Here is a 22,211-nt window from a genome sequence, read left to right as displayed (position 1 = left end):
CGTGATCAGGGTCACACAGCTAGTGAGTGTTGTGCTGGGGGGATAACAACGGCAGGTGCCATGCTACAGGCATGGTAAGTGCTCAGTAAGCACTGTTGAGTGATCATACGCAAAACACCATGGGGACAGGGGGTGCTGGGAGCACCTCACAAAGGAGGGGACTGTGGGGCATAGCCAACCCCAGGGGCTCGCCTCCTGGCCACTGTAGCTGGCCTTTTCCTGAAAGCGGATCTTAAGTGCTCCTATCAGACACACACACACAGATACACTCACACACCTTCACAGACACACACACACACTACGTGAGGTGATGACTATCTGAATCAGTTTGATTGTGCTGATTATCTCACAATGTATACAGAGATTAGATCATCAAGTTATATGCCTTAAATCTATACATAAATAAAATAACTGGCCTTTTCCTGGCGGCAGAGATGGGCAACCTGAGTCCACAGTGGGACAGTAGAAAAGGGGTTTCTGCCCCTCCAGCCTCTTCTCCAGCAGGGGAGGTGGGCACAGTTCCCCCAGGTCCACCCCAGGGGACCCAGGGGCTTGTCTTTCACTGCTTCTTCTTCCCATAGGAAAAATTCAAACAGACCCAATCCCCTCGGGCCCTTGGATATGAGCCAGATTGCCTCGGCGGAGGGTCTCCTATGACCCCAGCCCCTTTCAGCTGCTCTCTGACCCCTCCATTCCCCAGCATCCTCCCTCTTATCAAACCTGTTCCCTGTCTCCATGGTGACACCGCCTTACCCAGTTTCCTTGGGTGGTCTGGTTGCCTCACAGGGTGAAACTCTGAGAACATTTTCCTCATGTGCAGCCAGAAACTTCCACTTCCCGTGCCCAGGACTGCCCCTCTCTTCTCTCTTCTCCCTTCCCCTCCTGCAAGCCTCTCCCTGAGACATTTCCCATTCCCATCCCATCATGGCTGTGTCCAGTTGAGAGGACTCATAGACCCTCTGGGCATCCCAAGGGCTCCCAAGAAGAAGGCTTCAGGATGGAGTCACAACCCATCATCTCAATCCCCTTGCTGTACATGCATATGTACAGATAAACACATGTGCCCTCACACATGACACACACATGCCCAGCACCTTCAAAACAAGTACATCCAAGAGCCCAGCTATCCCAACCCACGACCCCCACTTCTTGTACATATGTACAAGTTCATGCAGCCAAGTGAATGTAGCCACAACCAAACCTCAAGCACCCAAGGATCAAGGTGTCCTCTTATTTCCCCTGGGTCCAGGCATGGCCTGAATGTTTGAGATGTGCTCTCTGAATTGCACAAAAAAACCAGCTCCACAGCCAACCTCCCAGGACAGTCATATGTCAGTAGAAACCACCAACATGACAGAGCAACCTCTGTGTTTGGAGTTTCTGTGTGTCAGTTCCTTCCCTGTCATTGTGCAGGCACAGCCTCCCCACAGCAGGGCCCAGTGCCTCTTGCCAGGGCCCTTAGCCATTCCCAGGGCTGGTGGCATTGGCTTGGTGGCTCTCGGCCTTGAAATCCCCACTTCACCTCCCTCTTCCAGCTCTGCATGCTCCTCTTCCTTCCCCTTCCCTTGGCACCAGACTTACCCCTTTTCCTTTTGTGAGACAGCCAGCCCTGAATGGGGCTCCCTCCACCCCCCAACAGTTGAAATTCACCCTCCTTGCCCCACCCCACCCCCTTTACTGAGCACTGCAGCCGGGCTTTGTGTTGTTTTGGGGCAGGATGTGGGGGCGGGTGGAGGGGTTCAGGCCCCCTCCTCCACAGGGGAGAACAATGAGGCCGCTAGTCAGGGTGGTGGGGCAGAGGGAGCGGGTGGGGTGGGGGCCATGGAGGGACATCAGAGCCTCTGCGGCCCGGCCCCTGGAGGGACAGCTGAGTGATGAGGCCTGAGTCACATGCCCCAAGTGCTCCTTGAACTCCCGCTGCGTTCCTGTCGAGACACATCCAGAAATGCACAGGGTAAATATTTAGAGGTAATCATTTTTTTTCGGCACCTCGAGCCTCCTGCCTTGCTGAGAATGAGCCAGGGGTGGGACACCAGGGGGAGGAGTCCGATCTGGCCTAGCTTCTGCAGCTTGGGCTTCTGTGGGCACCGCCCTACGTTCCCCTGACACTGTCCAGTGTGCTCCTGCACCTTCGCATTTCAGCCACAATCCGAGGCTAGTGGGGCCTGAAAACATCCTGAGGACCAAACCCTGGCTTAAAATCCATCAACAGGCTGGGCGCGGTGGCTCACTCCTGTAATCCCAGCACTTTGGGAGGCTGAAGCAGGAGGATCACTTGAGGTCAGGAGTTCGAGATCAGCCTGGCCAACATGATGAACCCCATTTCTACTAAAAACACAAAAATAACCAGGCATGGTGGCAGGTGCCCATAATCCCAGCTACTCAGGAGGCTGAGGCAGGAGAATCACTTGAGCCCTGGAGGCGAAGGTTGCAGTGAGCCGAGATCACACCACTGTACTCCAGCCTGGGTGACAACAGTGAAACTCTGGGGAAAAAAAATCCATCAACAAACTCTCTGGGTTCTGCCTCTCTCCCACCTGAAACTATGGCCACAGCACACCAGCTACAGCTTCTGCGGATCCCGTTTCTAGACTGGCAAGCCCAGAGGTGTTCTGCAGGGGAGCAGGGAGGGAATGGTAGATGAGAAACAGCGCTGGGTGCAGCATGCCAGTTCCTTGGTTCTACCCTGCACGGAATGTCTTCCTTCCTTGGAGGACATGGAGTCCGGAGCCCAGGCTTTATCAAAGATAAAACATTTGAGACTAAACAGTCTTTTTATAGATTGGAACAGGACTCCCAAGCACACGCTCTCTCGGCTGTTCCCAGCCTGCCTTTCTGGGCACACAGAAAGCACACGCATTTCTTGGGGGGAAATGGAGACACTGAGGTTTGAGGGCGGCAGTGCATGTCTAGAGAAAGGAGAAAGCCTCAAGAAGGCTTGGGGGCAGTGCCCACCTTGTGGTGGTCTGGTCTAAGCCCACCTCTGTACCCCCTCAGGGAAGGGGCAGGCAGAGACGAGAATCAGGCATTAGGAGTTTGAAGTAGGATAGAACGCAAGTGTATCAGGCACACACATGCAGTCTCACACACTGTTGCTCACCCAGGCACAAACTGTGAAAAAGATGCCAACACAGGGTGGGACCCACAGAGGAAGGTACCAACTCCTCTCTACTACTTTCCTCCTTCCATCTTTCCCTCAGTGTCCTGTGGGCAAGTGTCGCAGCCCCACAGGCCTGTGGAAAAGGCACCAGCCCCTCTCCAACCAGCCTGTGCGGCTGGGACACTTGCCCACAGGACCCCGAGGGAAAGGCAAGAGGAGAAAAGCAAATATGTACCATGTCCATACTATTTATTAGGCAGTCTGTAAGCATTAGCTCACTTAATCTTTACAAGCACCCTACCAGCTTGGTGCTGTCCTATTTTTATAGATGAGGTCAACTAGGGGCCCAGCGGTCAAGGGCCCAAGGTCTGATAGGTAACTGCAGAGAAGAGATGTGACCTCGGGGCCTTTTGACTTTAAAGCTCAGTGCTCCTTTCTCTTTGTTTTCTTGAGTATAAAATGGAGATAATGGGCCAGGCGCGGTGGCTCACGCCTGTAATCCCAGCACTTTGGGAGGCCGAGACGGGCGGATCACGAGGTCAGGAGATCGAGACCATCCTGGCTAACATGGTGAAACCCCATCTCTACTAAAAATACAAAAAATTAGCCGGGCGCGGTGGCAGGTGCCTGTAGTCCCAGCTACTCGGGAGGCTGAGGCAGGAGAATGGCGTGAACCCAGGAGGCGGAGCTTGCAGTGAGCCAAGGTCGCGCCACTACACTCCAGCCTGGGTGAAAGAGCGAGACTCTGTCTCAAAAAAAAAAAAAAAAAAAAAAAAAAAATGGAGATAATGACGGAAGCTAATTTGGGGTTATTGTGAGAATGGAGGGAGGTTGTTTGGATAAAGGTTAGCCGGTGTCTGACACAGAGTGCACCTGCAGTAAATGCCAGGGTAATTATTGTGATTATTTTGTGTGCAGGGCCTCTAAGAACACAGTGACACTGAAACCACCCACAGGGTCTGTCAGATAATATGGGCTTAAGATGATCGAGGCTGTGGATCCGCAGAGGGACTGGGATCCTTACATCACTTGGGAATCTAGTGGTGTGCCAATTCTGTGATGTGCCAAGGTGTCACATCTTCCAGGTGGACTAAGACAGTGGTCCCTAACCTATTTGGCACCAGGGACCAGTTTCATGGAAGACAATTTTTTCCACGGACGGGGGTGGAGTGTGGGGGATGGTTTCGGATGAAACTGTTCCACCTCAGATCATCGGGCATTAGTTAGAGTCTCATAAGGGGCATGCAACCTAGACCCCTCGCATGTGCAGTTCACAGTAGGGTTCGCACTCCTAAGGGAATCTTATGCTGCCTCAGCTGATCTGACAGGAGGTGGAGCTGAGGCGGGAATGCTCACCAGCCTGCTCACCTCCCTCTCTATGTTCCACCTGGTTCTTAACAGACCAAAGCCTGGTTCCGTTCTGCTGCCCCGGGGTTGGGGACCCCTGGACTAAGGGAAGCAAACAGTTAGAGCCTGGTAGACACCTCAAAGGGCAGGGTAATGCCACTAGCTTTGGGACTGAATCGGAGGATGGTCCCCATGGGGAGCCTAGGGACAGTCGTACCAGTTCATGAATACTGAATGAGCCTGCTCCATAGATCGGAATGGCAGTGATCTCTGGGCCTCAGTTTCCCCACTGGTAAAAAGAGTGGGTGAGATATTATTTGTATTTGGCGATCCCTCCCTTCCTGCTCTGAAATTCTGTGAATTTTACTCTAGTTCCTCCCTTTATAGGGAGGCCAGTTTCCTTCATAATCCCAATCACAGCCAGTCCCAGGGGAGTCTCACAAAGGAAGGGTGAAAGGCAGAGGGGAAAGTGGGAGACCATATAGACAGAATCACCAAATGGCCCGGGAGGCCTGACTCCCAGCTCAGTTCTTGCTCTTAGAGAGAATGCAGCTGCTGTTGTCAGACTGGCTTTGGAGTCAGAATGGCTTGGTGGGGGGTACTGTGGGAACCTCGGAGGTCCCTCGAGGGGGCTGGCACCTGGACAGTGCCAGATGGCCCAAGTGGGGAGTTCACAGCTCCTTTTGCCATCTTCTCTCCACCAGGGACCTCAGCATGAACAACCTCACAGAGCTTCAGCCTGGCCTCTTCCACCACCTGCGCTTCTTGGAGGAGCTGTGAGTAGATGCTTTGCAGGGTGGGAGGCAAGCATGGGCTCTGTCTAATATCTCTGAAACCAGAGCTCCCCAGGAGGTGGGGTGGAGAGAAGAGAAAGGGACTTGGGAAGCTAAGACGGTTCTTGAGAGCAGGGTGTTCTTCAGCTGACACCTGCCCCAGGTGTGAATTGACATGCTGGGCCACATGGCATGGGAAGTCTAGGATCTAGCTTTCATTCCTCTTTGAAACCAGCTCCTCTTTGCAGCATTCCCTCCTAATGTGAATAGTCACACTTCTCCTTGGGAGTCATCTTTGACCTGCTGTCATCCCCCGTGTCCAGACACCAGCCCCTCCCCAAGTCCTGGTGGTTCTTCTCTGGGATGTCTCTCACCTCCACCCCGCTTCTCTAGTCCCACTGCTACTGCCCCAGATGTTCCCTCACATCTAGGGGTTGAACCAGCCTCCTAACTGACAGATGCCTTCCTTGCATTCTAAATTACTCTGCACACCTTCAGGATGCATCTCACCAGCTCAAAAGCCTTCTGTAGTTCCCCATGGCCTAAAGGATCCACTTCTTAGACCCTCCCTTACAGTAAAGGCCCATTTCCTCCACAAAGTCCTCCCTGATGAATCCCTGCCCACAGTGGTCACTCTCAGGTTGGGATTCTTAAATCTGGCCTTATATGCTAGGGGCACTCAAAAGTAAATCATCTCCTGGGTTAGAGTGACTGGACTGCCTGCTCTGTGAAGCCAGGTCATTCTGTTCCAATCCTTGCTTTCATCCTAGCTCTGTATTTCCAACACTTCCCAGCCCTGTTTTTTCTAATTTTCACACCACATAGATCCTTGGGGCTCTAGAAATTTTGCTTAAACTTCTCAAACTGAGTGTTACAGCTCTTTTAGAATTTGTCTAGCTCTTTTAGAATTTAAATAAAAAATAATAAACAAAGAAACTGCGCAAACTGTGAGTTCCTAGCCCCGAAAGCGTTCACAATTTCACCTCTACCCTGGCCCCACTACTCCTCTAACAGACCCCCCCACCTCGACCCTAGACAGTGCTCCCCAAGGATGTGGTCAACCTGCCCCTGTTGGAGTTCTGACCCCCAGGGCCATGGCTTGGTATCCAGACCAAATACTTGTTGAACCCCCTCTGGTAGACAGGCAAGCTCAAGATGCTCTGGGAGAAAACAAGATAAAAGCCTTCCTGCCACCCCCAGGGAATGTCCAGGTAAGGCTGAAGAGTAGTGTGGCCAGCAAGTCAGCAGGGGAGTGTGGCAGCTGTTGGCTCAGGCACCCAGGGCATTCTGTGTAAGGGAGTGGTCAGGGTTGGCCTGGCCGGTAGGCAGGAAAGCCTTCCTGGAGGAAGAAGATTAAACCAGTTTTCAATGGAGATGGACAGGGTAAGAGGCAATGGAGGGGCCTTTTGAGTGGGAGATGACCCAGCTTAGGTGGGAATGCAAAGCAAGAGCAAAGGCCAAGGAGCTCGGGCAGGTGACATTGGACACAACCTGAGAACTTCAGGCTGACTTTCCATCTCCCACGACCTGAGAGGTCTGGACCCATTTTAGAGGCTCCACCTAAAGGACCTTTCCATGGCAAATACCCACCTATAGAACCCAAGCTAGGAGACCTCAGATGTCACGACGGCTTTCCACACAGTTTTTTTTTTTTTAAACAATAAGTGTCAAATAAAGAGACTTTTATTAGAGATATATGTTTTAAAAATAGTGTCTGAGGTATGCCAGCACACTTTCCACATCTACAAGCCTCTCGGTAGCAACTGATGCACATAATAATGTCCCTGGGGACTTTGGAGATCAGGCAGTGCCTTCTGAATCATCCACCATTAAATTCTGCTCAGTCAGGTTTCAGCATTGAGTGTATTTCATTGCATTTGCTCCTTTTAGAATTGGTGATTGCCCCTGACAAACATGGAAACGCTTAATTAGACCAGAATGTTAGACGAATTACAACACCCCATTTCCTTAACCCTCTTGGATTAGTGAGGGTTAGCTGTGTAGTTTAGGGCCTGGAGAGACACAGACACATCCCCGGTACTCCTCCCTCTACTGATGACACCATATGACGCAGTCCAGCAGTTGAGAGCAGGCAGTGGGTAATCCAGGTTAGCACAGGAGAGGATGTGGGGAAACTGTGGCCATGAGCCTTGAAATTAGTCAGGTCTGGGTGAGAACACCAGGCTCTGTCATGGGCTGGTTCTGTGACCCCTAGGGGACTTGGTTGACTTCTCCTAGCCTCAGTTTCCTCATCTGAAATTTGGGGAAAATAATAGGCACTTTACAGGATTATTGTGAGAAACGAGGCAATGCACGTAAAGTATTAAACACATTGTAGATCTCAATAAATGGTAGTTCTTACCACCGCCCTCTCTTCCCCTATCCCAAGACACTTTCTTGTGGAGGTCACCACCTCCTTGGATTACCTGCCAACATCGCTGACCCTTGTCTCTGATTTCCAGGCGTCTCTCTGGGAACCATCTCTCACACATCCCAGGACAAGCATTCTCTGGTCTCTACAGCCTGAAAATCCTGTAAGTATAGGTACACCTCCTTTTACATAGAGCTGCAGCACTGAGAACGGTGAGCAAATCAAAGTTTTAGAACCCAAGTCTTGGTTTACCACTGACTTGCTTATTATTTCCTTATCTTCACTTTCAGTTTCAATTGTTATTTCCATTTCTTTGCTTCACCTTGTCTGTAACAAACTTTATGATTTGTAAACAAACATTTAATTGTACCTGCTACATTCAGCCACACTAAAAGGAAGTGAAACATTTAAAAAAAATAAAGTGTATAATAACCATCGACATAGGTCTTTGTGGGGCTGAGTTCAGTTACAGACCCACAGGTCTCTCCCCATGACCTCTAGCCCAAGAGAGGGAGAAGACTGTTTCCGGAGAGGGGAAATTCAGGTGGCTTTTCTTTGGCTCTTCTTCCCCTTGCAACCCAACCTTAGTCTCTGTGGCTGCAGCACTGAGTTTCCATTCTGGCTGTAAACATAGTCCCTCCTTCAGTCTTCATGTTGCTTCCTCCCTGCTCCTCTTTTACCTTTTCCCTTTGAAGCAAAAGGAAAGTGAGAGTTGGAGAGGACCTTTTGTTATTCCACCTAGCTTCCACTTACCATCAAACTGATGGCCCATTTCAGAGAAAGGAAGGCTGAGACACAATCTCCTCAACTCATGACTCACCTTGTTCCAACTAAGACTGTCCTCCCCAAGCCTCCCCATATTCTAATGATGAGTGAGGGTAAGAGGAATTGGGAGGAAGCAGATGCATAGGAACTGAAGGTAGATAAGAGAGGTTCCCAGGGAGGGTGCATTGCCACAGGGTCTGGTTTGGGAAGAAAAGGAGGATATTGGGGACTGATGCTGGAGCAACAGAATGAGCATCTGGGGCTTCCCTAAAGTGGTGAGTCATTCCCAACTCTGCTACTCCCTTACCCCTGACTTGACTTGCAGGTCTCCTTTGTACAGTTGAGCAGGTTGTTCATTGCACCAGAGCATCTGGTTAAGGAAGTGAGAAGGGGCTGAATCTCAGTCCTGTGCCCTGGCTTGGGGCTGCATTCACCCTGAAAGGGGTATCTTTTAAAAATGTACTCTGAGTTGCTGATGGGCTAGTGGTGGTCCTGCCCCCCTTGGCCCATGAGCTCCAGGCTTCCAGCTGGTCAAGGTCAACACGCCACATCTAAGCACTTTCTCCTTTCCCTGTGTTGTTCGTCTCTGGCCCCTCTGCCTGTGAATCTCTGACTCCCAGGGCTCTCTGGTCTCTATCCTTCCCTTATTCTCTGCTCTGTCCTTGGGTCTCTCCTGTTGTCACCAGCCTCAGTCTCCTTGTCTCCCCCTTCTCATTCTCTGTCTCAGACCTTGCTCTCCCTCTCCCTGCCCCACTATTCCCTGCCTCTCAGTTCCGCTTTTTCCTGTCTCCTCTCTGTGTCTCTCTCCCCATAAACATCTCTGCCCTGGGGAGCAGGGGAGGCGTTCTGAAACAGACACACAGTGCAGGCGGCCTACTTGGTGGTGTGTCTGTGCCCAGTGGCAGGCTCAGACCTGCAGCCTGGATTAGAGAGCAGGGCTCTGTTTACTGGGCCTTCAGAAGATGTAAGAGTCACGTCCCATTCCTAAGACTCCGGCTTAGAGATGAGCCTCCTCTTTCTTCTTTGCCTGCATTAGGCAATAAATCAAAGCTTCAGAGAAACCACAGGCCTCCCGCCCCCCTTTCTGCAAATGGCACCCTTGGCTCAGTGAGTAGGGCAGCAGGGGGAGGTTGTGGGCAGGAGTCGAGTGGGAGCTGAGGGCAGCCAGGCTGTCTGAGCCCCACTTTGCCATTGAGCCCCATTTTGCCCCACCCTCAAAGATCACCTGGTCCCCCAAAGCCTTTGTGTCAGTCCTTAGCCTACAGAACCTCTCTACCTTAGGGATGGGTTGGGTGGTCTTGGGGAATTATCCTCTTACATGCTTCAGAGCAGAAGATTCCACCTGCATCCTAGGCACGAATTACTTTCTGATGTCTGATGTCAATTTCCTTTGTATTTCCTTCCATTGCTTGCTTTTCAGAGCTGCAAGAAAAATAGAGCAGTAGCACCACGATAATGATAACCTATTTTTGTACCAGGAGACAGTCACCTTAGCTGCTTCCCAGTCTTCTCTGGGCCTGGGACCCTTATCTGAGTGACCTCTTCTTATTTCAGAGGCTGGGCTCTCCCTGTAGGACACTCTGCCTTGGTCCTTCTCTCCCGAGGCAAAGGATTAAATAAAGAGGATTCCCTCTCTGATCCTTTCTTGAATGACTGTGGCAGAAGCCCTCTCTCATGTCTTTCCCACACCCCCCCACACCCCCACCCATCCCTGCCCGGCCTGGAGATATTACTCTTAAGATCTTCTTCTTCTTCTGAGAGTTCTCTAAGTCTTCAACCCACAGGCTCTGGCCAGGCTCAGATCAAGACAGTCAGCTCCTGCAGGGAATTTTCAGTCTCACACCGCTATCTCTGTCCTGTAGAGCTGGCAAGGCCCAGACACTAGTCTTAACCATCGCTAGTCTCACCATCCCAGCTCAGCACTGGAGCTGTGCTAAGGGAAGCCACGGCTCCCTCTGCCCTAGGCATGTGGGAAAATTCCTGAGCCTCTGAGGGCTCCTGTCCTGCCTGTTTTTACACAGGGGCAGCTTTGGCTGGAGCTCCTGCATCTTGACCCGTGGCCTAAGGGTGTGGGGATGCGTGTGTGCATGTGTGTGTCAGGCTTCTCCAGTCTTTATCTCAAAAGGTTCCTGTCTTGTCTCCATCACAGGTTTCTTTCCCCAGAGCTGCCCTCCCAGAGAGCTGGGTGAGGCCTGAGGCTTGGTCATCTTCCCACCTCTGCAGACCAGCTCCTCCCTCCTTATGCCAGATTGGCCTGACATAAGATGGCCTGGCATCTAGAGAGACTCCTGCTGGGCCTCAGTTGCTTCTCACCAGGCCCAGATCTGGGAAATTGGGGTAACAGTCTGAGGAACTGCCTCCCGTCCTGCCCTCAAGAGACTGGGCAGGAGATTTTCCCAGGTGCCTTGCTCCTGGATTGAGTCCCAAATCCCTGTAAGTCTGTGACTGTGGATTCTTACCCCACGCCATCTTGATAAAGACTAAGGCTCTTAGAAGGCAGCTCCTGCTTCCTGAGCTGGGGCCCATCCCATATGAAACCCTGGCTCCAGGCCATAGAAGAGTGGTTGGGAGTTAGCATCTCCGGGACCCATCCCAGAGGAAATCTCCCCTAGCCAACCTCTAGTGTAGCCCTTTTCACCCTGTGTGGAGCCATCTTCAGTTGACATTAACTGTGTTTACTCTGTGCCTGGCTAGGCAGTGACTATGCCTGGCTGAGTCTGGGCTCCATTAGTGTGGATGAACTGAATTGGACTGACCCACAAAGGGACATGCTGGTCATTTAGGAGTGCTGGGCTCTGTCCAAGCCTCATCAACCTGGCTCAGGGGAGAAGGCTGCCCTCTCTGAGTCACCCCTGTACATGAGGCAAGGCCTGCTGCCCTCATCCTTTCAAGGGACTGGATGACAGGAAGTGGATCTAGCTCTGTGGATCTCATGTGCAGTCAGAAGCCTTGAGGTCAGACTCAGAGCTTCACCAGACCCCAGAACAGATGTTAAGGAGGATCTCAGATTTCCTCTCTCCGAGCCTCCGTTTTCTCACCTTTTAAAGTGGAGGAGTCAGAATAAAATTTCCAACATTTTTAGCTATGGAAACTTAAAACAGATTCTTTGTAGTTCATACACGTGATGATTGGTGTTCACACTCATACGTGTGATGTGCCACCCTTGGACCTTGTTACGACATCAGCACATTACCCCTCTACATGAAATTTTTTTTTTTTTTTAAAGGAAACTTAAAATCAAAAGCATTTTGTGGGCTGGGTGTGGTGGCTCATGCCTGTAATCCCAGCACTCTGGGAGGCCAAGGCAGGTGGATCACCTGAGGTCAGAAGTTCAAGACCAGTCTGACCAACATGGTGAAACCCCGTCTCTACTAAAAATACAAAATTAGCAGGGCGAGATGGCGCACACCTGTAATCCCAGCTACTCAGGAGGCTGAGGCAGGAGAATCGCTTGAGCCCGGGAGGTGGAGGTTGCAGTGAGCCACCTCCTTGAGAGTTGCGCCATTGCACTCCAGCCTGGACAATACGAGCAAAACGCCTTCTCAAAAAAAAAAAAAGAAAAAGCATTTTGTGCAGACCTCCCAATACATAAAACAGATGAATGAGGTCTCTGGTTAAAGTGAGTGAAGAGGGTGGTACACTCCAGGCTGCATCTTACCTACCCACCCCATAACCCCCAAGCACTTCTACAGAACTAAAGGAGCCTTTGGAAACCACTGGTGGATCACCTTTTTTATACTTTTTGGATGTGACATTCATGGTTCCTGCCCCCAAATGCCTCTCTGGCCAGAGAGATGCTTCACATGTGTGAGGGGAGGAGTGCTGAGGACTAGACTTCTATTGTACCAAAGGCTGCATGTTAGAGTCAGCTGGGAGCTTGCAAAACTACTGATGCCTCATATTCCTTCCCCAGAGACTTTGCCCCAGAGATTTAACTGGGCTTCAGTGTGACCTGGGCATTGGGATTTTAAAAATCATCTCAGAGGTCAGGTGCAGTGGCCCATGCCTGTAATCCCAGGACTGTGGAGGGCTGAGGCAGGAGGATTGCTTGAACCCAGGAGTTTGAGACCAGCCTGGGCAACAAATCAAGACCCCATCTCTACAAAAAAATGTTAAAACCTTGTCTGTTGATTCTGATGTACAACCAGGGCTAAGAACCGCTGGCTTAGATAGACTGCCTCTCCATATAGAACCAGGGCTAGAAAAAGAAGTAGGAAAATATCGTCACAAAAGCATTGGCCTGAGAGACAGGACTTGAGTCCTAGTCCTGATTCTGCCATTAATTTGCTTTGTAACTTAGGGCAAGTTACCTTCCCTCTCTGAGCCTTCACCTCCTCATCTTGGAAAACAAAGGGCTGTTTCCTTCCAACCTTTATAACCCAGTTGTAGTTCAATAAAAGAATGATGGCTGGGAAATGAGAACAGGAACATCAAGGGAAATGGGTCAGGGCCAAAGCCGACTGCCATGCTGACCTCCAGCTTCATGGGTGTTGATTCCATGAATAAAAGGACTTTCTGATAATCAGACTGTCTGGCATACGATGAGTTGTCTCGGGGAGACAATGAGTTCCCTGATACTAGAAGGAAAATTAAGTGCCCTGAGATGTTACAGTGTCTGTATTGGGAGGAGGTACAATTCAGAAACCTTAAAGATCTTTCTAGATCTCTCTCTGGGATTTGACAAAGGAAAGGATGGAGGAATCTTAGGAGGTGATGTGGGTAGAGATGCACTGAGGGGCCCTTTGGAGCTCGGGACTCACCTGTGCAGTGACCAGATGTAGCCTCCTGGGCCCCTGGAGGGGTGGGGCCTGTGAATAGGCATGAGCAGCCTGCGACCCCCTGTTTTCTCAGCCATCATTTCTCTTGTATCCTTGCTCCAAGCACCCTCAGCCTTCTGCATGAGAATCAAGGCAGGCCCCTGAGATGGGAAGCGAAGGCCCACCCTTTAGATGAAAGAAGTCCGGATGGCTGGGAGGGTAGAAACACTAAGCAGGGCAGAGGGCAGGAAATGTCCTGGATGGAATGTTACCGCTGAGTGAGGCTTTACGCACCTTCTGGCAGCCTCTTCCTTTGAAAGATGAAGGAATCAAGGTCCAGAGAAAGGAGAGAAAGTGACTTACTCAAGTCATCCAGTAAGTGGTAATACTGAAACCAAATACTAATAATGATAATTGATAGTATCAGTGAATGTGCTATTGAACTTGTCCTCTGTGTGAGACACTGCCATTGAGGGCTTTACAGGGGTGATTTTATTTGATCCACACCATCAGTGCATGAGGTCAGTATCATCCCCAACTTACAGATGAGAAATGAGAAAACTAAGGCCCATGGTGCTTAAGTAGCTTGCACAGTACCACACAGCTGGAAAGCAACAGAGCTAGGATGTGGATCAGGGCTGTCTGACTTCAGAGTCTGCACCTGTGACAACTATACTGTAAGGAAGCCCAAGAGACACAGGTTTAAATTCCAACCCTGAAGCAAAACTCTGTAACTGGAAAGGCCCCTCTGGCATTGGGTGGAGCCTGGATTGAAGGGGCCACTGGAGGCCAACAGACCTTCAGGAACACGGAGTTTGCATGGAAAGGGGCTGAGCCCTCCAGCTGCTCACAGCCGTGGGCTCTGCCCCTTCTTGCAGCCAGGCCCTTCCCCTGTGTGGCCCTTGCCCCTTCCCCACCCCTTGAGGTGGCAAGGAGGAACCCAATCCCAGGGGTCCCCAAAGTCTGTCTTTGTTCTTTGTTCTCCCTTCTGTAGCCTTGCCTCTATGAAGGGCTCCTCCTATCTCCACCCATTCCCACAGTGAGCTCAGCATTCTTTTGTTCTTGTGATGCTGAGGTTGGGTTCATATTTGAGATTTTCACACACCTGTAAGAGGAGTTTAAGAGAGATGACATGTGACTCTGACCAGGACGTCACATAGGAGGCATGGAAAACGACTCAGGCTCATCATCTTACTGCTCAGCATTTTCTGGCCGTTGCTGTATCCCACCACTATGACAGATGCTGTGGTGTAATGGTTAAGTGTCTAGACTCTGGACCCAAACCCTCTAGGTTCAAAGCCTAGCTCTGTCAATTAGCAGTTGTGTGCACCCTCAGCATGAGGATGATAATAATTCCTATCTGTTGGAGTTGTAACAAGGGTAAGTTTGAATTAATACAAGTTCTAAGACCAGGACCTGGCACATTAGCCATTCCTATTATTAAACTAAAGGACCAGAAATTGGGCTACTCTTCCTGAGGCATGGAATTACCTGAATGATTGTGCGTCAAGGCTTCCCCCTCTGAAAGATGGATGGATACACCATAAAGGGGTAATTGAGTCTCCTAGGGTAGGGCTCACTCACTGTGCCCAGGGCAGTCAGCAACTTCCTCCCTTCCTGCTTCCCCAGCTCTTCCATGAACTCCCTGTGTGCTCTCCTTCTCATTTCTGGATCTAAAGGCCTGTAGGGTTTTCCTCCCATGTCTTTACCCAGTTCCTCCTCTTGTTCAGGGCTCTGTGCCTCAGGGGACTCCCTGCACTTTCGAGTGCTATCTTCAAAACTTTCTAAGACCCCTCTGATGCCTGGGGTTGGCTAGAGTCAGCAGTGCCACCTGGAGTGACACCCCAGGCCCTATTTCTCCCCTTGTACATGCTCTCTGACCCTCTACCCTACACATGGGGTTCCCAGGTGCCCTGAGGAGCTCCAGGACTCCTGCCTATGGAGTCGTCGTGGAGTCTTGGGGCTTGGGTCCTGGTCCCCAGAGGACAGCTAGTGAGCAGATCGTTTTCATTGGCTGGCATAGCACTTCTTTGAGGGATTAGGTGAGATTGGGCCATGAGAATAGTGCAGATACACTCATCTGGGGTACTTCGAATTGTTCCTATAGACAAAGGCTGAAAAAAATGTATTTGCCTGGGGCCCTGACACCCTAAGGGCAGCCTTACCCTCATCCACATCCTCCCCTCCCACAAAGAAGCCTTTAGCTTTTCAGATGAATAGACATGGAAACTGACAACCTACATTTTCCCACATCCTTCCTGACCAAACTTTAACAAAATCCCAAGTACTCTGCCTTCAGAATGTCTTCTCTCCTTCCTCTCCATGGTCTTCTTCACCCCTGCCTCCTCCTAGGGTCCCTTCTGAGATGCTCTCCCTGAACACTGGGCCTCCCTGCCCCATGTACAACCCCCCAGGGACCTCAGCAGCCTCTGAATCTGCACTGACAAAGCAGGGGAGCTGGACCAAACTCTCTCTGGGGCTCTGAGGCTGGGGTGAGAAGGAGGGGTCTGGCTTGGGGCTGGGGGTTCAAGGGAGGAGTCTGCACCCTCCAGCCAGCTCTGCATGCCATGTAGGTCCTTAAAGCCCTTTCTCTTTTCCCTAGGATGCTGCAGAACAATCAACTGGGAGGAATCCCCGCAGAGGCGCTGTGGGAGCTGCCGAGCCTGCAGTCGCTGTGAGTCATTAGAGGGCCGGTCTGGGAGTCACCAGCTTCCCGGGGCCTGAGTCACAGCCCAGGGCCCCCTGCCTCAGCTTTCCTTTCCCTCTGCAGGCGCCCCTTCTCCCAGTCCACGTTCCAGACAGCATGCCGCTCCTGGCTTTGGTTTCTCCGGGGTTTTCTGTTGTCATAAGTGTGTGGATGTGTACACTCCTATGCGTATTTCAGGAAAAGAGGGCTCCCATGCCCCACTGGGGGACTGTGGGAATGGGACCTCCCTAGGTGAGGCCACCAGGCCAGAGGTCCTGGGGCGACTGGCGTTCTGCCATTGGAGCCTGGGGTTAGGGGTGGAGACTGCCGCCCAAAAGAAGCATCAGGAAGGGGCTGTCTCCTCTACCTAGCCTGCTCTCGCCCCTGGGCTCTGTTGTGGGTGGGAAGGAGGCTAGGCTCAGATACTCATTTTCTTTACTTGGGGGTGGGACTGCCCTCAGGGATTCACAGGCCACCCATAACAGATCCCTCCCTCCAAGGAGCCCTGTAGTTCCCTTCTTGTCCAGCAGGGGCATCGTGGAAGCCAGACCCAGCCTGAGGGTGGAAGCGGGAGCAGGTGCTCCAGGGTGATGTAACCCAGCCCAGTGGGAGCCGCTGGGCTTCATCCACATAGTGCACAGCCCAAGGCCTGGAACACAGTAGGTGCCTCATACATGCTTGATGAACCTAACTTAATTATCAGGTACAACTTCATCCGATGGGAGAATGAACAGATATTTTGGGAGAAGTCAAAGTTGGGGGGTAAGATTGGGGCACAGCAGTTAGCTAGTGAGGGAAACTGAGTCATAGTGGGCATGCAGTGTGTCCGGACAAAGGCCTCTCATATTCTCAACCTTTGGCGCTGTTCAGTCTGTGGATGTGGAAGTCAGACTTCTGACTTCTCCTTGGGTGGAAGGAGAAATGAGGTGGGAAAAGGTGACTTTCCTTCCCATGACTGATATTTAGGCCCCATTCCACCTTACACAGAGGGCCAGCTGTGGGGGTCCTGGCTAGCAGCTGTGCCACACCCACCCATGGTGAGGGCTTTCCTCTCCTACTCCTTCCCTGGGTGCCCTCTACCCTCCTGCCTCTGTGTCTGGTCCCTGGCACTCCTCAGCTGCTCGATCGATCGGCCCCAGTGGCAGAACCTGCCTCCCCGCACTCTCTCAACTTCTGCCCCCCCTTCCCAGTGAGTGCTGGGCGTCTGGCCCCAGCCCTCTCCTCTCCCTCCATCCAGCCTCACCCCTGGACAGGGCGAGGCAACCCAGTGTGCCCCTAGAGGCCAAGGTCAGAAGACCAGAGGCTAGGCAAGCCTGTGCTTGCTCCCCACCCGCAGGGGCAGACTAAACATTTGCCTAGGGCACCAGCGTAGCAGGAACAGCCAAAAACAAGGGAGGAGGAGTGAGGAGAATTTGACATTTCATCCACAGCCTCAAAGAGTACTTCATAGGGGAAAAAAAATTAGACTTTCACTGGACTCCTTCACACTTTTAAGGCTGTTAAGTTTACTTTTTTTAAAAAAATCGTGAATCACATATTCTGAGTTCTTGGGGCTTCTTGCTTTCGGACTAGGCATGGAGCTTTTCGGCAATGCAGACAATTTTCCCTACACTTTCTGGGAAGTGGGCAGCCCTTGTGGCTGGGAGAACCAGACCATTAGCTTCCACTTTCAGGCCCATTATTCTCCTTTGCCTGGGTATAACAGGGCAGGAGACAGAGGTCAAGTCCCCCACTCCCCCAGTTATAAGGCAGATGAGTAGATTTTGCTTTTTGCAATCCCCCAAGAAGAGCACTGGCCTGTGTGACAGAAAATGTGGCTTCAAGTCCTGGCTCTGGTCTTGACTACTGTGTCATTTACCCTCTCTGCACCTCAGTTTCTCTATCTTCAAGGTGGGGATAATTATCTTCCCTGCCTCACAGGGTGTTGGGAAGATCAAATATATAGTCAATGTGAGGGGGATTTGCAAAAAAAAAAAAAAAAAAAAAAAAAAGACTTCACACAGCTATAATGTATGATGATGTTATTGTTAGATTGTTCATCTAACCAGTCATTGATCCTCCGCCTTTTTTTTTTTTTTTTTTTTTTTTGAGAAAGGGTCTGGCTCTGTCACCCAGGCTGGAGTGCAGTGGCCTGATCTCAACTCACTGCAACCTCCACCTCCTAGGCTCAAGCCACCCTCCCACCTTAGCCTCCTGAGTAGCTGGGACTACAGGCGTGCACTACCACACCCAACTAATTTTTGTATTTTTTTGTAGAGATGGGGTTTTGGTTTTGCCATGTTGTCCAGGCTGGTCTCAAACTCCTGTGCCCAAGCAATCCACCTACCTTGGTCTCCCCTCCCACAGTTCTGGGATTACAGGAGTAAGGCACTGTGCCCAGCCTGATCCTTTTTTTTTTTTTTTTTTTTTTTTTAAGACAGAGTTTCGCTCCGTCGCCCAGGCTGGAGTGCAGTGGTGCAATCTCAGCTCACTGCAACCTCCGCCTCCTGGGTTCAAGAGATTCTCCTGCCTCAGCCTCCCAAGTAGCTGGGACTACAGGCGTGGGCCACCACGCCCGGCTAATTTTTGTATTTTTAGTAGAGCCAGGGTTTCACCATATTGGCCAGGCTGGTCTTGAACTCCTGACCTCGTGATTTGCCTGCGTCGGCCTCCCAAAGTGCCGGGATTACAGGCGTGAGCCACGGTGCCCAGCTCCATTTTTTTTTTTTTTTAAACAAAATTTTTTGAGGTGGCAGAACCAGAGTTGAGCCTTGAAAGACTAGTATGAATCAGGTGAAGAGGCAGGGAATGACGTTTCGGACAGACGGAACAGCACACGCTGCAAAGGCACAAAGTTAAGAAGGAACCTGAAAGGTTCTTGTATGGGTTGGAATCCCGAGAGCTCCCCAACAGCTAACACGTGGCGGTGTGTTTTAACAAGAGCCTGGATGCTGGCGGACTGAGGCGTAAAATGGAGTCAGCCCCCAAAATGGCGTCAGCCGGAAGTGAGGACGGGGCAGGGGTTTTATTGTCTCCTGTAAACAGGGGGCGTCTCAGTCTGACGTAACGGCTACGTGGTACCCGGATGGCCTCTTTCTCGATCTGAAGATCGACACCAGGGGGTAGGTGTCTTCCTGGTAGGTGTCTTCCAAACAGGGTAGGTGTCTTCTGGCCGGCTCTTTTCCTGCTTCTGCTATTTTGCTGGCGCATGCTGCTGGCGCAAATAGCCCTGCGCCTGGCGACTGGGCCTGAGAAGGGAGGAGTTACTCATCCCTTCAGGCTTTCAGGCGCCGGGGAGAATCTTTCAGAACCAAGTAAATTCTGAAGAATTTGGAAGGAAGTGAGTTTGGCTGGCTGAACTTGTGTGTGTGTGTGTGTATGTGTGTGTGTGTGTGTGTGTGTTGGGGGACTGGTGGGAAGGGCAGTAGTGGGGAAAGATCTGGAGTTAGAAGTGGTCATACCTGAAAAGTAGGCAGGACCTTGCTAAGGATTTGGACTTTATTCTTAAGACAGCGGGGAGCCATGGGAGGGCTTTTAGCAGGAAAGCAAGGTGATAGGGTTTGTGTCTTTGAAAAGTTACTTTGGCAGCAGTTATAGGGGGCAGTCTGAAGGTGGGGAAGTCACTGAAGAGGCTCCTAAACCAAGGCAGCATGTTAGTGGCCAAAGGAAAGACAGACAGGGGCATTGGTGAAAGGAGAAGCAGACAAACTAGAAATATCTAGAAGTCATGCCAGTGAGACTCTGGAGTCGGATTGTTTGTGTTCACCTCTCAGCTTCTTCACTTACTCACTTACTGTCTTTAAGACCCTGGGCAGACTACTTACCCCCTGCGTTTCCATTTCTTCATCAGTAAAATAGAAGCGATAATAGTATCTATGTATCTCAACAGCATAGAATGAAATGATTTAATGTACATAAAAGAATTAGAACAGCACCTTTTGTTGCTACTTCTACAATGATCATTAGTAGTAGTAATGCTGACTGGATGTGGGAGCTGAGGGAGAGGAGAAGTTCAGCTGACACCCAGTTCTTGGGCTTTGACATCAGGGTGTACCGTCAGCAAGAGTCTGGCACGTGGTAAGAGCTTATTAAGAACATGTAGGCTGGGCGCAGCGGCTCACGCCTGTAATCCCAGCCCTTTGGGAGGCTGAGGCAGGTGGATCACCTGAGCTCAGGAGTTCAAGACCAGCCTGGCAAACATGGCAAAACCCCGTCTCTACTAAAAATTCAAAAAATTAGCCGGGCGTGGTGGTGGGTGCCTGTAATCCCAGCTACTTGAGAGGCTGAGGCACGAAAATTGCTTGAACCTGGGAGGCAGAGGTTGCAGTGAGCTGAGATTGCGCCACTGTACTCCAGTCTGGGCAACAGAGCAAGACTCCATCTCAGAAAAAAAAAAAAAAAAAAAAAAAAAAAGATATGAAAGAACGAATGAACCACACAAGGTGAGTGCTCTGGAGAGAGTGCAGGGAAAGGGGATGTGCTGAGGCCCCTCTGGGACATGTTGAGTTTGTGGTGCCTGCAGGCAGGATGGCCAAGTATCCTAGAGAACCTGGAAAGTTGGTCAGTTGACCTGCAGGACATCAGTGTGTGTGTGTGTTGGTGGGAAGAGGGGAGGTCTGTAATCCAGCTCAAGGATTCTGTATGTAGGTGTTATGTACTAAGTGTTTGGAAATTGGGAGATTCAGGGAGAGACTGCCTCAGGCCCCACAGTAAGGTGCTGCTCTGTCTTATTCAGGTCCTTCCGTCTTAGCGACAGTAAAAGCAGGCCCAGGTGGCTAGGCTGAAAGGAGACAGTGGGAAAAAATGACAATTTTTTGGACTTCCCTGTGTGCCAGCAGGGACCCATCATTCCATACCTCTGACCTTCCTCCAAGGGACTATTGTGCCCCCAGACCAATGCCCAAGGCCAGGCTAAAGCTCCCCTAAAGCTACATGAGATGTTCTACGTATATTGTCTGATTTATTCCTCACAGAAACCCCTGTCTAATAATCGCTGTCTCTGTTATCAGATGAATAAATAGAGGCAGACAAGTTCAGGGCCTCTTCCAAGGTCAGAGCTGGTGAGTGGGCATGGCAGGCCTACACCCAGTTGTTGGACTCCAAAGGCTACAAGGGAAGCTGCCTTTTGATGGTTGTCATTGGGTGACCCTCCCTGCTTCCCAAGACGTACCAGCAAATGGAAATGTCTTTCCTGTTGGAAATCAACGGATCAGGGAAGTATGTAGAGGATGCACCCCTTGCCCCTGCCCCTCCTGGGGTGATGTGTTCCCAGAGCAGACCAAGCGCACTTAGGGACCTGAGCAAACTCTTGTGGACATTCCTGGAGCCTCAGGGAAGGTTCAGTTTTGTGGTCCACTTTCTACCAGCTAGAACCAGATGGGGGCACAGTAAGAGGTAGGTTTGTGTGAGTGAGGAGTGGGGCTAGGGCTAGGGAACAGGGGCCAGCCAGGCATTCTAGGCCCAGAGACCCAGCTGAATGTGGTGCACAAACTGTTTGGCTTGACACCTGGGCAGGCAGCACCCAGCTCCACAACACCCTCCTCCTTGGATACACTTGCTTCTTCCCTGACCAGTGTGGGAGGGGGGAGAATGGCCATGCCAGACATGTCATGCCAGGCTTGAGCCAAGGCCAAGAGAAACCACGGGAAGCCAGCAGAGCCTGGGGGAAAATAGAAACTGGGTGGGGGTGAGGCAGGGCAAGGGGGAGACAGCATGGCAAAGCAGAAGAAGTGGGGGCTGCGCTGGTCTGGGTCCTGGGGAGCTCCGGCGGGCTGGTCCCAGAAGAGTTGGAAAAGCACAGTGGCAAGACTAAAGGGGAGAAAACAGCCAAACAGCCCAAACCTGGATACTCTGGGGGGGGAAATGCATAATGCGAAGGACAGCCACATGAAACTAGCAAACATTGTCTAGAGCCGGGGAAGTGAATCAAGAGCAGTATCAGACTCCAAACTGAAACCCAAGGCAGAACTACCGCAACCCTCTCAGCCCAAGCCAGCCAATCCAAAACAAATTGGTTGCCTGCTGAGAGGAAAAAGGTGGAGAAGCCAGGGTGGACAGATGATGTACTGGTATGCTCTGGGCTGGGGAAGGCAGCTGGGCTCAGGTGACGTGGGAAGGAGGAGTGGCTCCCTCTTAGCACATTTCAATATGCTAAGCACATTCATATATCTCATTTAATCCCCAAAGCCCTGTAAAATAGTGTCTGTTATTCTCATTTTATAGATGAGGCAACTAAAACCCAGAGGGGTTAAGCAACTTGCCTGAGGTCACACGGCTAGGATGTTACAGAGCTGGGACTTTAGCTCCAACTCCAAAGTACCAGGTTCTTAACCCGTATCCTTTAGTACATCCCCTAAAGCTATAATCTTTAGGATCCAGAGACTTGGGTTCAAGTCCTAGCTCTATCACTAGCTACGAGGCCATGGCAAGTCAC

General features: G+C 51.1%; 1 protein-coding gene, 1 non-coding gene and 1 pseudogene across 2 annotated transcripts in view; all 3 read left to right on the top strand.

The window, feature by feature from the left end:
- LGR6 (leucine rich repeat containing G protein-coupled receptor 6) overlaps positions 1–22,211 on the top strand; it is a 123,262-nt gene that overhangs the window by 25,353 nt on the left and 75,698 nt on the right. Inside the window, exons 2-4 of the mRNA XM_030818643.1 lie at positions 5,152–5,223; positions 7,683–7,754; positions 15,716–15,787. Of these exons, the coding sequence (XP_030674503.1) occupies positions 5,152–5,223; positions 7,683–7,754; positions 15,716–15,787 (216 nt within the window). The remainder of the gene's footprint in view (positions 1–5,151; positions 5,224–7,682; positions 7,755–15,715; positions 15,788–22,211) is intronic.
- LOC115836806 lies at positions 6,087–6,141 on the top strand (annotated as a pseudogene).
- On the top strand, positions 11,458–11,558 carry LOC115836840. The gene has a single exon (XR_004031846.1). It is a non-coding gene; the product is annotated as a small nucleolar RNA U13 (small nucleolar RNA).

This window comes from Nomascus leucogenys, chromosome 9 (genome assembly GCF_006542625.1).
Source record: "Nomascus leucogenys isolate Asia chromosome 9, Asia_NLE_v1, whole genome shotgun sequence".
NCBI lineage: Eukaryota > Metazoa > Chordata > Mammalia > Primates > Hylobatidae > Nomascus > Nomascus leucogenys.
The sequence above is the reverse complement of the archived record's forward strand: the minus strand, read 5'-3'. Positions and strand labels throughout refer to the sequence as shown.